At 34.7% G+C, this 15,000-nt stretch overlaps 1 protein-coding gene across 7 annotated transcripts in view; it reads left to right on the forward strand.

The window, feature by feature from the left end:
• LOC106873461 (neuronal acetylcholine receptor subunit alpha-10) overlaps positions 1-15,000 on the forward strand; it is a 370,303-nt gene that overhangs the window by 137,584 nt on the left and 217,719 nt on the right. For 3 of the 7 annotated variants that reach the window (XM_014920832.3, XM_089353834.1, XM_089353835.1), the window contains exon 2: positions 1,568-1,672. The exons of the other annotated variants lie outside the window; for them this stretch is intronic. In XM_014920832.3, coding sequence (XP_014776318.1) covers positions 1,568-1,672 — 105 coding nt within the window. The remainder of the gene's footprint in view (positions 1-1,567; positions 1,673-15,000) is intronic. 7 annotated transcript variants of the gene reach the window in all.

The raw sequence follows: 15,000 nt of genomic DNA on the forward strand, positions 1-15,000 counted from the left end.
CACACACACACACACACACACACACACACACACACACACACACACACACACACACACACACACATGCACACACGCACACACACACACACACACACGCACTCATTCACACACGCACATGCACACACCTTATCCTCACATACACATGCGTGCGCACACACCTTAGCCAGGTCACTGTTGCCTCCCTTACCGCTCATGTCTCTAACCACTTCCTTCCTTCCGGTCAATTAAATATGTGCAGCACTTACTCTAGACACGTTTTTTTTCTCTACGTTTTTGTTTTCTGTCCTCATTCTTTTCTTTAGAAGAGCGTAGGCTCGAAACGTCAAAGACTTCCATTTTTCTTGAGGGTCAAACTAATACACCTTGTTTGTTGTTCCGTTGCCCGCCTCCATCTTTTGTGTATTGCCAGATGTACAATTACTACTGGTGAGCTTAGAGCTCCAAGTAGAGTATCATAGAGTTTGCTTTCAGTATAGTGGTGTGGTTACTACTGTATTCGTAGCATTACTGGTAACGATATACAGAGCAAATATTGGAGAAATTAACATAAACACAAGCGTATATCATCGTTCCCCACATAAATTTCACTATTGTGTTTATTTGCAATCTCTGAATTAGATGTTCCAAATGCTATTTTTGATGCTAAACCATCAGGAGAACACTTTATTGTATTATATTACTAAGATCAAATACATTTGTGTTTAATTTGTGTTTATTATAATTTCCCTCTCATTTTCTCTCTCCCCATCTTTCTCTCTCTTCATCTTTATCTCTCCATCTTTCTCTCCATCTCTCTCTCCATCTCTCTCTCTCTCTTATATATATATATATATATATATATATATATATATATATATATATATATATATATATATATATATACACACACATATACATATACATATACATATACATATACATATACATACATACATACATACATACACACACACACACACACACACACACATATATATATATACGCCCCCCCCCCCCCCCCCCCCCCCCGAAAAAAAACATACATATGTAAGTGAAATATTTAGCGTTTCATTTCTTTTGTGAAGCAGTTCATTTACTCGTTGAATAATTTATGAATTCACGTATTCAAGCCTGTTTCAGTCATTTCGTTCTGTGTACGAGTAAGAGGTCTTATTTTACGTACTCCTATTTTCCTAACTATCGTAAATTACTACCAAATCTTATAGTTAACAGTAACGGACTAGCTTTCTATCTCGTATTTTTCTCCCACCTGCTTTACAGTAAATACTCGAGAGTTAAACATTAACCTTACAGAGCCATAAGCTTCACTAAATGATTCACATTATGATTAAGGAACATTTGCAGTATAATACCTTCAGCTGTTCGGGAGATGTTTGCGAATGATCACTTTGATTTTACTTTCCTTATCACTTCTATGAAAAGGATCCAAAATCAAGATTAACAGGAGAATATTGGATTGAAACAAATTTTCCTCAGTGGTAGCACATAAGCAACAGTTCCAGAAAAAAATTATATTTCATATGAAAATGGCACAGTCATTTTTTTTCCTTTTTGCTATCTGTTCCAGCTCAAACAACCGAAACAACGGTAGATAATTCTACTGCTATAATAAATGATCAAGAAGAAATGATAGCTGAAGATGAAAATAAAACAGATCAAATACAAACTAAACGTAAGTCAATTCGCACCCACGAGACGTTAATTCAACGACTTAGGTAATCCTACCCCCCTTGTACAATAAATAAAATCTCCAGTATTTAACAGCTTGTCACAGACTTATGCTTCCTAAATGGCAAATGATTATCCAGTTGTTAGATATTGCATAATGTTTTCATGCTAATAGTATTAAAGATTGCATATAATGCACTGATAACAATGCACATAAATTACTAGTTGTGTAAAACTCAATATTGTGACTTCAGTAATAGAAAAACAAAGCTAGTAAATAGAAAATATCGATTTTCATATAGAAAGAGAGTGCAAATGGCCGTTTTAAGATCATTGCCAATTTCATCCTGACACCTCAGCTGGATTGGGAGAAAATAGCCATTATGAACAAATTGAAAAAAAAAAAATACTAATAATTTGAAAGTTTTTAAACCTTTATAATACATCTCAATTATTGATATATTTAAATTACTTACAATAAACCGAAATTTGATTTAGAGAAGTTCGTGTCCTTTTCAGAGGAGACGAAAAATTCATAATCTAAATCAAGTAATATTTAATAATGAAGGAAGCTACAATTTTAGTGAGTGCAATTCCATACCATTTTTGTGAGACATATTTGAATAAGTTGATAATACTTTCTGAGATCCATTATTAAGTAGGCGCTTGCTTTTACTATTATTAATATATTTGAATCTATTACTTAAACTGTATTGTGAGGAAATTATTATATTTAGACCCATCAGCATTACTATGGAAATGGAAATACCGCAAATTCGACTGCCTTCAGTTCCAAATGGGACCGATAAAACATGCACCTGTTATAAAGTAGCTAGCATAGAAGCATAGTTTATATACCTCCCAGTCAAAAATTGGCCGACTGCCAAAGCATAAAATCCGTAATAAGTTGATTCAGACATATAAAGCAAACCTGTTGTGTCTTCGGGGAAAATAAATTTGATACATCAATAATTTCAGCCATCATTAAGTGTGTAATTTAGAAAAGAATCGCTATGCAATAAACAGATATACACACGTATGGGTACGTATAATACATATAATGTATATACGAATGTGTATATATTTTATAAGTATTCCTCTCTTTAATCTTTAATCTTTTTTATTTTAATTTTACGTATAAACACATCTACTGACACTATCTTTAGTTTAAAACATCGTCTCTATCAATTACTCTGTTTTAGTGCTTGGATATAATCAGTCATCTTCATAGACTTATTTGTGCAACTATACTGTTGAATGAATTATTTCAAATAATAATTAATGTCAGTAGACTATGGGGACAAATATTCTTAGAATGGAGGGAATACCGAACAGGGAGCGGAAGAAACAGACAAAGCAAAAGGTGTTAAAACAGAGTAGGGGCCCTTACATGTAACATAAGTTACATGTAAGAATAACGAAACAATTAGTGGTAAAACTCCCTCTAGATTTGAACACCATAAAAACAATTAAGGGTTTTACTCCAATAAAATCAGTTGGTCGGCTTCATCGTCAATTTACACATTGAGGATTTGCTTGCTTGTGGTCTTTAAAGCCAAGTGGGGACTAATGAACAAACTTTGGTCTGGTTACACCTCTAGGAGGCTAAGATAAAGAGTGATAAAAGTAAATGAAGGCTGAGTGGTGGTGGTAGGGGGGATGAATGGACAGGAAAGATAAGGAAATAGAGTTGGAATATAAAGAAATAAGTAATATTAAAGTTAAAATGAAGCAAAATGAAGGAAGAAGTTGTTATCTTGCTTCCAATTTAAAACCCTATTTGGACAGACATATGAACAAAGGCATCCCAGCCATGACCATTCGGTCATTACTACTGTAGTTACATGTTTTTGTTCTGTACTTGTCAAACATCCAGTTTATAATTCAAATATCAATTTGATACCTGCATTTTCAGTCATATTTTTCAGTCAAGAAAAAGGAGACCGACGATGTCAGGCTCGGACTACAGAATAAATTATTTTCTTTTGATCGTTTCATTTAGAATATTAGAAACCGTGCACACTTTGAAAGTGAGTCAGACATTTACATTAGATATTCTATATTGTGGAATCTCTTATTTAGCAATAATTTATTTCTTTTGTCCTCTAACATATTCATTTAAATATAACAATGATAAGACTCATTAATAATTGATTTATCTAAATTCAGTAAAAAGTCAACATTAGACTATCCAAGAATTTGTTGAAGGTAACACTTACTAGACAAGGTTTAAAAATAGTTTGAAGTTACAATTATGCCGCAAGATGAAAAAAAATTTTGATAAACTATTGGCATAAAGACAATGATAATGAGGCCTTGTCTTTCATTATGCCTTTTAGATATGATGATCCTAAATATCAAATTCATTATAAGATTATTTAAGATCATCATATCTGTTTCAATAGTAAAATGTTTAATGTATTCCATAGTTTTTACTCAGAGGAATGTTTAATAAAGTAACAATGGATACATCCATCCATACGTATTAAGTCACTACAATGCACAAAAGTATATGCTGCCTTAGTTGCTACCACTGAGAAACTCACTGAGACCTATTCTACAGTTCTCACACTCGGAGCTGAGAGTTAAATAATTGTCTCTCATGTTATAAATATTTCAAATGCGACAGTATGTGAATCCATTGTCATATATTTTATGGAATCCTAATGAATATGTACTAGGCTTTAAAACGGTAAAATGCACTAATGTAAGCTATAATTTCTTTTTAGTCTATCTAAAAACCTATATTAGAAATATGTTCAGTGCTAATATACAGCAGGATTTAAAAGAAATATTTTATTTGTAAAATAGGGGTAAAATTTGGTCAGAGATCTGTTCATATTTGACAGCTGAAGGACTGTTACTCAAAGCCAGAACCACTGCAACAATGGTCTTTTGAGCATCTCCTCTATTCCACTGAATGAATGCTGTAAATAGATATTGCTGGACATATATTATACTAGTGTATGAACAAAGACAGAATAGCTGGAGAATATTATGCCAGACTAAAAAATATACGGCAAATATTTCCTCATACAACATGAGAACAACCAGTAATGTATTTTCAGTACCTGTAATAATACCAGTATTTGGGATGCTTAACTAGTTACTAAAAGAAATCCACCGCATAGACATTAAGAAGACCCTGATATTGGTGCCTTGTTTCAAAGAAACAATTATACTGAGAGAAAAAAAAAAGGAAGAGGGTTCAGATCAGTGCAAACAACTTTTGAAGGTTTTATACTATAAGTCTGTATCTTCTAGACACGACTCTAGAACCACTCCGATATTTCTTGCATCACCTCTCCTCACCCTCAAGGAAAATAGGAACATCGACAGCCTCGTAGTGAGAAGCTCCATAGCGTCCAGCCATATACAAACCTGACACAACTGTCCCTACTTTAACAACACCACAAACATCACAGTCGCAATATTACATGACCCAAAACTTGCAGCACAACTTCCAGCCTAATTTCATATACAAACTCTGAGGTGTACCCTACGCATGAAACTCGCTATCAACCCGTCGCCAATCATTACAGCACAACATTACGCATTTATCAATATGTAGTATCTCTTTACACCCAAGATCAGCACATTCAAAGAAACGGAAGGAACAACGTTTCATATTCAAACTCGGAACCGTAGCACCGATGGTATAAATGAACAGTTTACCTTCTATTTTTTCACTTCACTAAGATTTCATTAATTTCATTTTCATCCTTCGATTGTACGCAAGCATTAATTTTTCCTGCCACCTCAACACTCGCAGGTTCTCTCTCCCTTTTCATTGCTTTTTTCTTCTTGTCATCTACATTCTCTTCCATTACTTCCCCTCAACATATATACTCTAGCATTGTTTCACATTACCTATTTGTTGCAGCCAGTCGCTCAGAGATAGAGGATGTTTTACTCAGTCACATTGTCATTTTTATAGCTATCATCTTAAAGTTGAAGAAGGATGTGTCAGATACTTTAGCTACTAAACTCTTCATCTGGAAAATACTAGTCTTGCCGATGCAGATCATCACCAGTCTTCTTGGATTCCGTTTTTTTCTGATACGCAAGGATATACGCACATAAACATGCTCACTCGTGCACACGCACGTACGCGCGCACGCACACACACACACACAAACACACACTCATACATACCTATACACATACATATCGGAAGCGCTGTTGATTGGCAGTTGCAAACGTGGCCAATTAGTTGATGAAGTAAATTCATGTAAATACCTAGGGAAGTAAATTCATGTAAATACCTTGATGAGTCGTGATAAAAAGGGAACTAGCTTGTGGAAGGAGAGATATAGGTATTTATTTAACTGTTCGATACAGTATAATTTATAGATTAGCAGTAAATGACTTCCACGACCACTAATTTGCATTAATTTCCGAAGTATACAAGCACGTGACTTAACGTTTAGATGCCCGTTAATAATTAATACTAACGCACATAGACACACACACACGCACAGACACACACACACACACACACACACACACACACACACACACACACACACACACACACACACACACACAGGTAAAATATTTGTACATTCAACTCGAGTCAAAGTTGAGATAAAGAGGAAACAATAAACACGTGGAGTCAAACAACTGAAATACATGTTGAAAAATGGCGTAGAAATATATAGTAAAAAAAAATTAAAACAGCACGAATAGAACTATGCAATGAAACTCAAGGCATCAACCGAAAAGAAGCGAAAAGAATTTGACGTTTCGGGTGAAGCCGTTCATCAAAGAGAAGAAAATGAATACAAAAAAAAAAATGAGAAAAAAAGAGGAAAATATATATTTATTCACATGGCAATTCTCAGGTCGAATGAAAGCTAGAGGGAAGTATTATCTGGCTGACAGTACATTTAAGAGAGGGAGAGAGAGAGAGAGAGAGAGAGAGAGAGAGAGGCAGGCAGACAGACAGATAGACTGACAGACAGACATACAGAGACAGAGACACTAAGTAGGAAGAATTGGGGAGAGAGAGCAAGATTGCAAAAAAGTGGGGAAGAGAAGAATGAGGAAGAAAGGAAAAAAGGTGGAAGATAACTAGCGAGTGAGAGAACATAAGAAGGTTAATGCGGAGCTCATTGTACCAGTGTTTGGATGTGTACTCGTACCAGTGTTTGAATATGTGGGCTATATGCGCTATAACAGAAGGATACCCATGCGTAGTATATTTCTGTGTTGAGCAACGGTGCCAAAGAGTGTGTAAAGAGGCCGTACTTTGGGGGTGCGTTTGTAGGTTTGAGTTGTAATTTTGTGTACACGATCGCACGTGAAGTAGGGAATTATTCTCATGTCTCAGTGTAGTTTGCGAAACATTCTATCTATAGATGCCTAGAAGATTGTCAGTGGACATTAAGATATGTATGTAAGAGTGTGTTGTTCTATGACGGAATGAATGTGGGAAGATGGAATGTGGCGTAGCAGGGTGTAGTTAGTTATGTTACTGTAATCTTTCTAGTAGCGAGAAGCAGGTTATCCGTGGTGTGAAAGAGCGACACAGACCAAAGATTACGTACAGGCAAACACACACACACACACACACACACACACACACACACACACACACACACACACACACACACACACACACAAACACACTCACACACATACACATACAAACACACACATACACACACACACACACACACATACACGTAAACTCATAAACGCACAAGCACACACGTACACAGCGCATACAAGTAAAACACACACACACGTGTGCAGACAAGTAAAACACGCACACACATACACTTGTACACAAACATATATATGTGAAGTAAACACAAGTCATCATATATACACATATGATTAAGTACATATTTATATATATTACGCGCGTTCTCTTCTATTTTGGTTGAATGTCGAAAGGCTAACAACCAGCAGGCCGAGCTATATTTAACAGGCTGGCTAAAATAAATTTTTCCTTAGCAGTTGGCTAGTGAGTCAAGGAAAGAACTTGTGAAAATACGAACAAAACCAAAATGAATAAGGTATTTTACATACACACACATACACACACACGCACACACACACATACACGCGAGTGCACGTAGACTCACCTACACATCTGCATATACATATAAATGTGTATACTTGTATGTGTGTGCCTGTTATATAAATCTATATAAATCCACATATATATTTATACACATGCATATATACACATGTATGTGTGTATGCATGTATTCAAGTATTTTTGTATATGTACAGAAATATATCAATATCTATGTTCAGTTATAAAATATATAAACATGTATGGATATATGCATATATTTATATATTATATATATATATATATATATATATATATATATATAATATATGCGTGTGTATTTGTATGTAACAGATAAATGTTGTAATGTTTGCACATAAAATTTATTTTGATATGTATATCTTTTAGATATGTGTGTGTGTGTGTGTGGATGTGCATGTGCGTGTGTGTACGTGTATGTGTATGTGTGCGTTTAGTATGGTTCCTCGTTGCCATAGAGGTACCAATAACCAGCTGTTTGACTTCAATATACTTATACTTCACAGTACTATCAGTATTAGTGGTAAGAAAAATGTATGATAGTGATTAAAAAAAAAAAAGAGAAAAAAGACATTTGTTCACGTGACCATTCTCTGGTCGAATGGAAGCTAGTCGCAAGTATTATCTGGTTGGCACTACATTTAAAAGAGAGAGAGAGAGTTGCCAGTGCAAGTTTTTACCAAATCTTTGGAGCCACCCTATTATAGAAAGCTTGTAGATATGTAGTAGTGCGCATATAGACACACATGTAATGTGTACCTCTGAGATACCTCCGTCACAGAATAAAGGTACGAACGCACACATCCACACATGTACATGTTTCAGTACAATCACAGGCATAGGGATAAGTGTTTAGAGCTATAAAATCATAAATACATATATACATACATACATACACACACACACACACACACACACACACACACACACACACCCACACACACACACACACACACATATATGATAGATCACTAGCCACTACACATTCTTTATTTTCTCTCCTTGTTTCTTTCTGTGTTCCTTTCTGTGGAAGAGCGTAGACTCGAAACGCTAAATACTTTTTCACTTCTGAGCGTTAAACTAATACATCTGTTTGTTGTCTACACCACCTGTCTTCGTCTTTTGTTTTTTTTTGTGAATTCTCCCTCCTCCTATATATATATATATATATATATATATATATATATATATATATATATATATATATATATATATATATATATATATATATACACACACACATACATACATACACACACAAAGAAAATTGAGCGGTAGATATGTACGTGCAGAAGAGTGACTTGAATCTAGGCACAGAAATACTATCTGTACTGCGCTGATTATACTAAAATTAGGAGTGACAAAGGAACTGAAAGTGACAAGCGCAGGTTGTGTGTTGATAAAGATGAAGTTGTTTGACATATTGTGAATGTGTGCCAGAAACGACAAATAGGACAAAAAGGACAAATAGACACGATAATGTCGCAAGAATGATTCATTGGGAGATAGATATATGACATGTATAGATTGGATAGAGCAAAGAAGTGGTGTGGGAAAACCTCAGAAGGAGTAATCGGGAATGACAACGAAAAGATACGGGAGAACGTAATGATACAATGTGAGCACGGATTTGAACATAGACAGCTGGATAAAGAGGTAAAATCTTGAATAATAATTGGTATTGTTTTCGCTGGTGATGACAAGGTATCAAAAAAGAGAAGCATGTCAAATACAGATGGTTTGAAGAGGGAAATATAAAGTCTGTAGTCATAGGAAAAAATGAGTGATATAGGTACGAAGTTCATAAAATTGATTTAAAAGATAGCGGTAAATTCAAAGATAGGGTGTCTATAGAAAACAGTATTACTTAGAACTGCACAAATCCTTCGCAGAGGACAACTGACACATTCTCCAGCGATGTTGGTGTGTTAAGCAAGGTAAATAATCCTTTATTCTATAGGCAAAGGGGCTGAAATTTTGGGCGAGGGAGCTAGTCGATCACATTGATCCAGTACGCAACTGGTACTTATTTTATCGACCCCGAAAGAATGAAAGGGGAAAAGTCGACCTCGGCGGAATCTGACCTCGAAAGGTATAGATGGACGAAATACCGCTAAGCATTTTTCCCGGCGTGCCAGCTCACTGCCTTATTCAAGGTAAATAATAAAAATAATAATAATAATAATAATAATAATAATAATAATAGCAATACTTTCTACTATAGACACAAGACGCAAATATTGTGGGAGGCGGTTAGTCGGTTACATAGATGCCAATGCTCAACTGGTACTTATTTTATCGACCCCGAAAATGATGAAAAGCAAATTCGACCTCAGCGGAATTTGGATTCAGAACGTAAGACCAGAAGAAAGGTAGCGAAGTATTTTGTCAAGCGTGTTAACTATTTTGCCGGGTAGTTGACCTTAAATTAACTAGAAAAACACGTATATGTATATTAGACGATTGAAAGGAATAACGATGTTTGCGTGTAAAACTTAAATTATCGTGTCAAATATATAGTATATAAACGCAACATAAGTACTCGTGTAGTCACAAAGGAATGCATTGGCTTTACGGCCAACCTTTTTAAGGAAAGCTTTTATCCAGCACTTTAAAAATCGAATTACTGCTCTCAAAATCGTTAGCTTAATGCATTTGGCAAAAAGAAGCAAGCCATATCCATACATACATACATACATACATACATACGTACATACATACATACATACATACATACATACATACATACATACATAGAAAGATAAACAGACAATGTTTTCGAACAAAGGGCAAAGGAAACCAATGCGCTTTCTCTAAATCCAATATATTATCGACACAATGAAGATTTGTAAGACATTCGACAGGTACTCCATCTGAAATTCTTTAGAGGAATAAATGCTCAACCAACACAACAGCTCAACCACATGTTTACCAATACTGGGATCTGTCTTAACTCAAAAAGCCTTATTGCTTTGTTAGCATCTGGCTCGAATTCCCTTTGAAGAACTTAAATAAAACTAAAAAAAAAGTAATAAATAAACATACATATGTATAAATGTATTTGTGTTTATATGTATGTGTGTATGTATGTATGGACACACAGACACACACACACACGCACACACACACACACACACACACACACACACACACACAAACACACGCACATTTATATATACATATATACGTATCTCTGTGTGCATGTGCGCCATTTCGTTTCTCTTTGCCGGGACCACTCTTATAACAGGTATTGGTTTGTTAACGTTCTTGTAAATTCGCGCTTCGGCAAAAGAAAAATGCGACAAACAGAAAAGGATCTAAAATTTCGCGTGAACCGCATTGTCAAAGAGGAGAAGGAAGAATAGGAAAATGAAATTTCAAGCAAGAGGTACAGAAAAAATGTGCTACACCAAGAAAGTCGTTTGTTCACAAGGGTAGAGTGAAAGATAGTATGGAATGGAACAGCCGAAAATCGGTGTCACAGTAGGGTTCAATTGAAATAGAGAAGGAGAAAGAAAAAGGAGGAAGAGAAAAAGGGGGAGAGAGAGAGAAATCGAAAAAGAGGTTAAGTGGAAAAAGATGACAGCGCATAGAATATTTCGGGTGATCCTCAAATTTTACTCGTGTTATGTAAGTGAATTTTGCGTATTTAAATACTTACAGCTACGCTGGTAGGTCGCGGATTGAACATAGCTATTATTCAGTCATCTGTGTTTAAGTCTCGTCGAGGTCAACTTTGCTTTTCATATTTCCGGGACAATATGCATACATGCAAGTATGTGTATGCGTAAACTTGAGTGTATGTATGCATGTATGTATGTATGTATGTATGTATGTATGTATGTATGTATGTATGTATGTATGTATGTATGCTTGTATATATATATATATGTATGCATGTATACATATATGTATATATATGCATGTATGTATGCATGTATATATATATATATATATATATATATATATATATATATATATATATATATATATATATATATATATACATACATACATACATACATACATATGTGTGTGTGTATAATTTCAATACGGAGCAAACAATTCACAAGAAAAATCATTCGCGGTAAAATAATTTGCGAAGATACCATTGACTCTATTATTACTAGTGTAACAATTTAAAAATGATAACAACAGAATCAATAATATAGGCGACTGCAGCAGGCCCCCAAAAGGGATTAAATAGCTGAAGGATTAAATTTAATCAAAGGACATACTAAGCTAAGTATGTCTACCTGCTGGAAATAACAGTCAAAATTCTTGTATAGAAATATATATATATATATATATATAATCCCGGTAGAGTAGAATTCAAGCTGCGTCTTCACGGTGCACTTCAAGTCACTTCAGTATTACAATCCAGTATGTAGTTGTCTTAGTTGTATTTATGTAAGGTAAATATTAGAATTTAAAATTCAGGAAATATTGTTTGCTTCACCTAAATGTAAACTGTATTATTTGATTCCCTTTCTGAAGGCTTTCTAATAGGAAATTTCTTACATGTTTATGAAACAAGTACAACTTTGTGATTCTTATATGCAAATGAAACGTATGTAATGGCGAATAAATAATACGAAAACTATTTCTAACTTCCTGTTTCCTTATACACTTGCTTATATTTGTATATTTGTATACACAAACTAACACGCTCACACATTCACTTTTAACAAGTGTTTGTTTCACACGTTGGATTTCTATTCCAGGGCTACTTTATGTTGATGAATATTTAAAAGCACAATTGCGAATATTTTATATCTCCTCAACATTCACAATCTGTGTACATGTAAAGGCATTTACTTTCATTTTTAGTGCACTCAGAAATGTTACATGTTACGTAGAGTTAATATATTAATTTATTAGCAATCGGCTTTACAGTAAGATCATATTTTTTTTCAGTGGGTTCATTGGTAACAGCCAAACTGCATTCACTGATAATAGCTGGACTCATATCATAAGGACAAATTATTCATATGTGTTGAGTACACATGCGTAAATGTCGATAGACAGGCGTGACCGGCGCCAATGCGTATGTAAGTTTAATTTTGGTGTTTTGGAATTAGTTTCGGCAAATGTATGTGGTTGAATTTATTGTCAGTTTCAATTTTGGCGTATGTCTGTGTAGGTTAGTGTGTGCACGTATATTAGTATGTGCGTGTGTGGTGGGTGTAACACAATAGTGTTAATATGTGCATGTACATGCGTTTGGGAATATATATATATAGAGGATATCCGGTTATGTGCGTATGTTTGTGTGTATGTGTGTGTGTGTGCGCGCGCGTGTGCGTACGTGTTCTTGCATGTGTGTATTGATGTGCAGGTTATAAAAATGTCGGTTGTTGTACAAGATAAGTAATTAGATTTAACGGGAGGAGCTCATTTTAAGTTTTATGAAGGTGCTTTTGTTAAAGGTGTCATATTACACTCCTGGGAATTGCGTGGGTGCTTTATTTGCTATTTTAAAGTGTGCCTGGTGTTGGTTGTTAAAGTGTATGTGTAACTGTAAACAGATAATGCATGAGCGAAAGGTTTGGTACGTATGAATTTGTTTTCTATTGAGTGTGTGCTATGCATTACTACGTTAGTACAAGGTGGGCCAAAAGTCACGCACAAAACAAGTTTTAAACGCTCTGGAATTGTCAAAGACATGCTCCAGTTTTTCTGAAATTGAATAAAATAAATAAGATAATGATGAATACACTCGAAAAAGCTTGTACGTGATGAACAACAGGAAAAACAACAACAACAACAACAACAACAACAACAACAACAATAATAATAATAATAATAATAATAATAATATTAATAATAATAATAATCCTTTCTACTGGAAGCACAAAGCCTCAAATTTGGGGGAAGGGATTAAGTCGATTACATGGACCCCAGTGCGTAACTAGTACTAATTTTATCGACCTCGAAAGGATGAAAGGCAAAGTCGATCCCGGCGGCATTTGAACTAAGCATTTCGCCCGGCGTGCTAACAATTCTGCCAGCTCGCCGTCTTAATAATAATAATAATAATAATAATAATAATAATAATAATAATAATAATAATAATAATAATAATAATAACCATAGGACTGCAAAAATACCTACTCCAGAAGCAATGGAAACTAATACAAATAGCCACAAAACACGAGCAAAACAAAAAACTGTTTTCAGTATTTAAGGAAGCTGACAAATACAAACAAGAAATCAATCTACCTAACAAATACGAAGAAGAAGAAGAAGAAACAACAAAAGCTATAAAACAAATGAAATCCAAACTAAAACTAGAACAGCAACGGACCATGATAAAACGATGGCAAGAAAAGCCCCTACATGGTAAATACTGGGCTAAACTAAATGCGAAAGAAATAGACAGAGAAAAATCCCAGCAATGGCTGAGAAGCTCAGGACTCAAAGCAGAGACTGAAGGATTTTTAATTGCTGCACAAGACCAAAGCCTCCCCACCAGAAATTACCAAAAATACATAATGAAAAGAAATATAACAAGTAACTGTAGAATATGTGGAGATCGACAAGAAACAATAAATCATATTATCTCTGGCTGCCCAGTCCTGGCTAAGAAGGAATATATTCACAGACACGACAGAGCTGGGACCTATATACACTGGAAGCTATGCCAACATTATGGAATAGCAACAGAAAAAAGATGGTATAAACACACGCCAGAAAAGGTCACAGAAAACGAGAAAGCAACCATACTCTGGGATATGCCAATACACACAGATAGAGAAATTAAGGCAAATAGACCAGATATAGTTGTCAAAGATCATGAAGGAAAAAAATGCCTTCTAATTGATGTTTCAATAGCAGCAGATGACAACGTTTCTCTAAAAGAAATGGAAAAACTTTCAAAATACAAAGACCTGGAAATAGAGATAACTCGAATGTGGAATCTAAAAACAGAAACAATTCCTATCATAGTAGGTGCCTTAGGTATAATAAAAAAATATTCAGACAAATACATAACAAAAACACCAGGACTTACAAATATATATAACATACAGAAAATTGCACTACTGGGTACTGCACACATTCTACGCAAAACACTTTCAATACAGTAAACATAAGAGCACCACAGCAAACCACAGCACATACCCAAGGCGCACAGAGCTGCGCTCGGTAGTGAAGTGAAAGCACGTTATAAAAATAAAACTACTGAATAATAATAATAATAATAATAATAATAATAATAATAATAATAATAATAAACATTCTCTAGAACAACACTACGTACAAATCGA

Source organism: Octopus bimaculoides, chromosome 6, assembly GCF_046866305.1.
Source record: "Octopus bimaculoides isolate indiv1 chromosome 6, ASM4686630v1, whole genome shotgun sequence".
Classification (NCBI taxonomy): domain Eukaryota; kingdom Metazoa; phylum Mollusca; class Cephalopoda; order Octopoda; family Octopodidae; genus Octopus; species Octopus bimaculoides.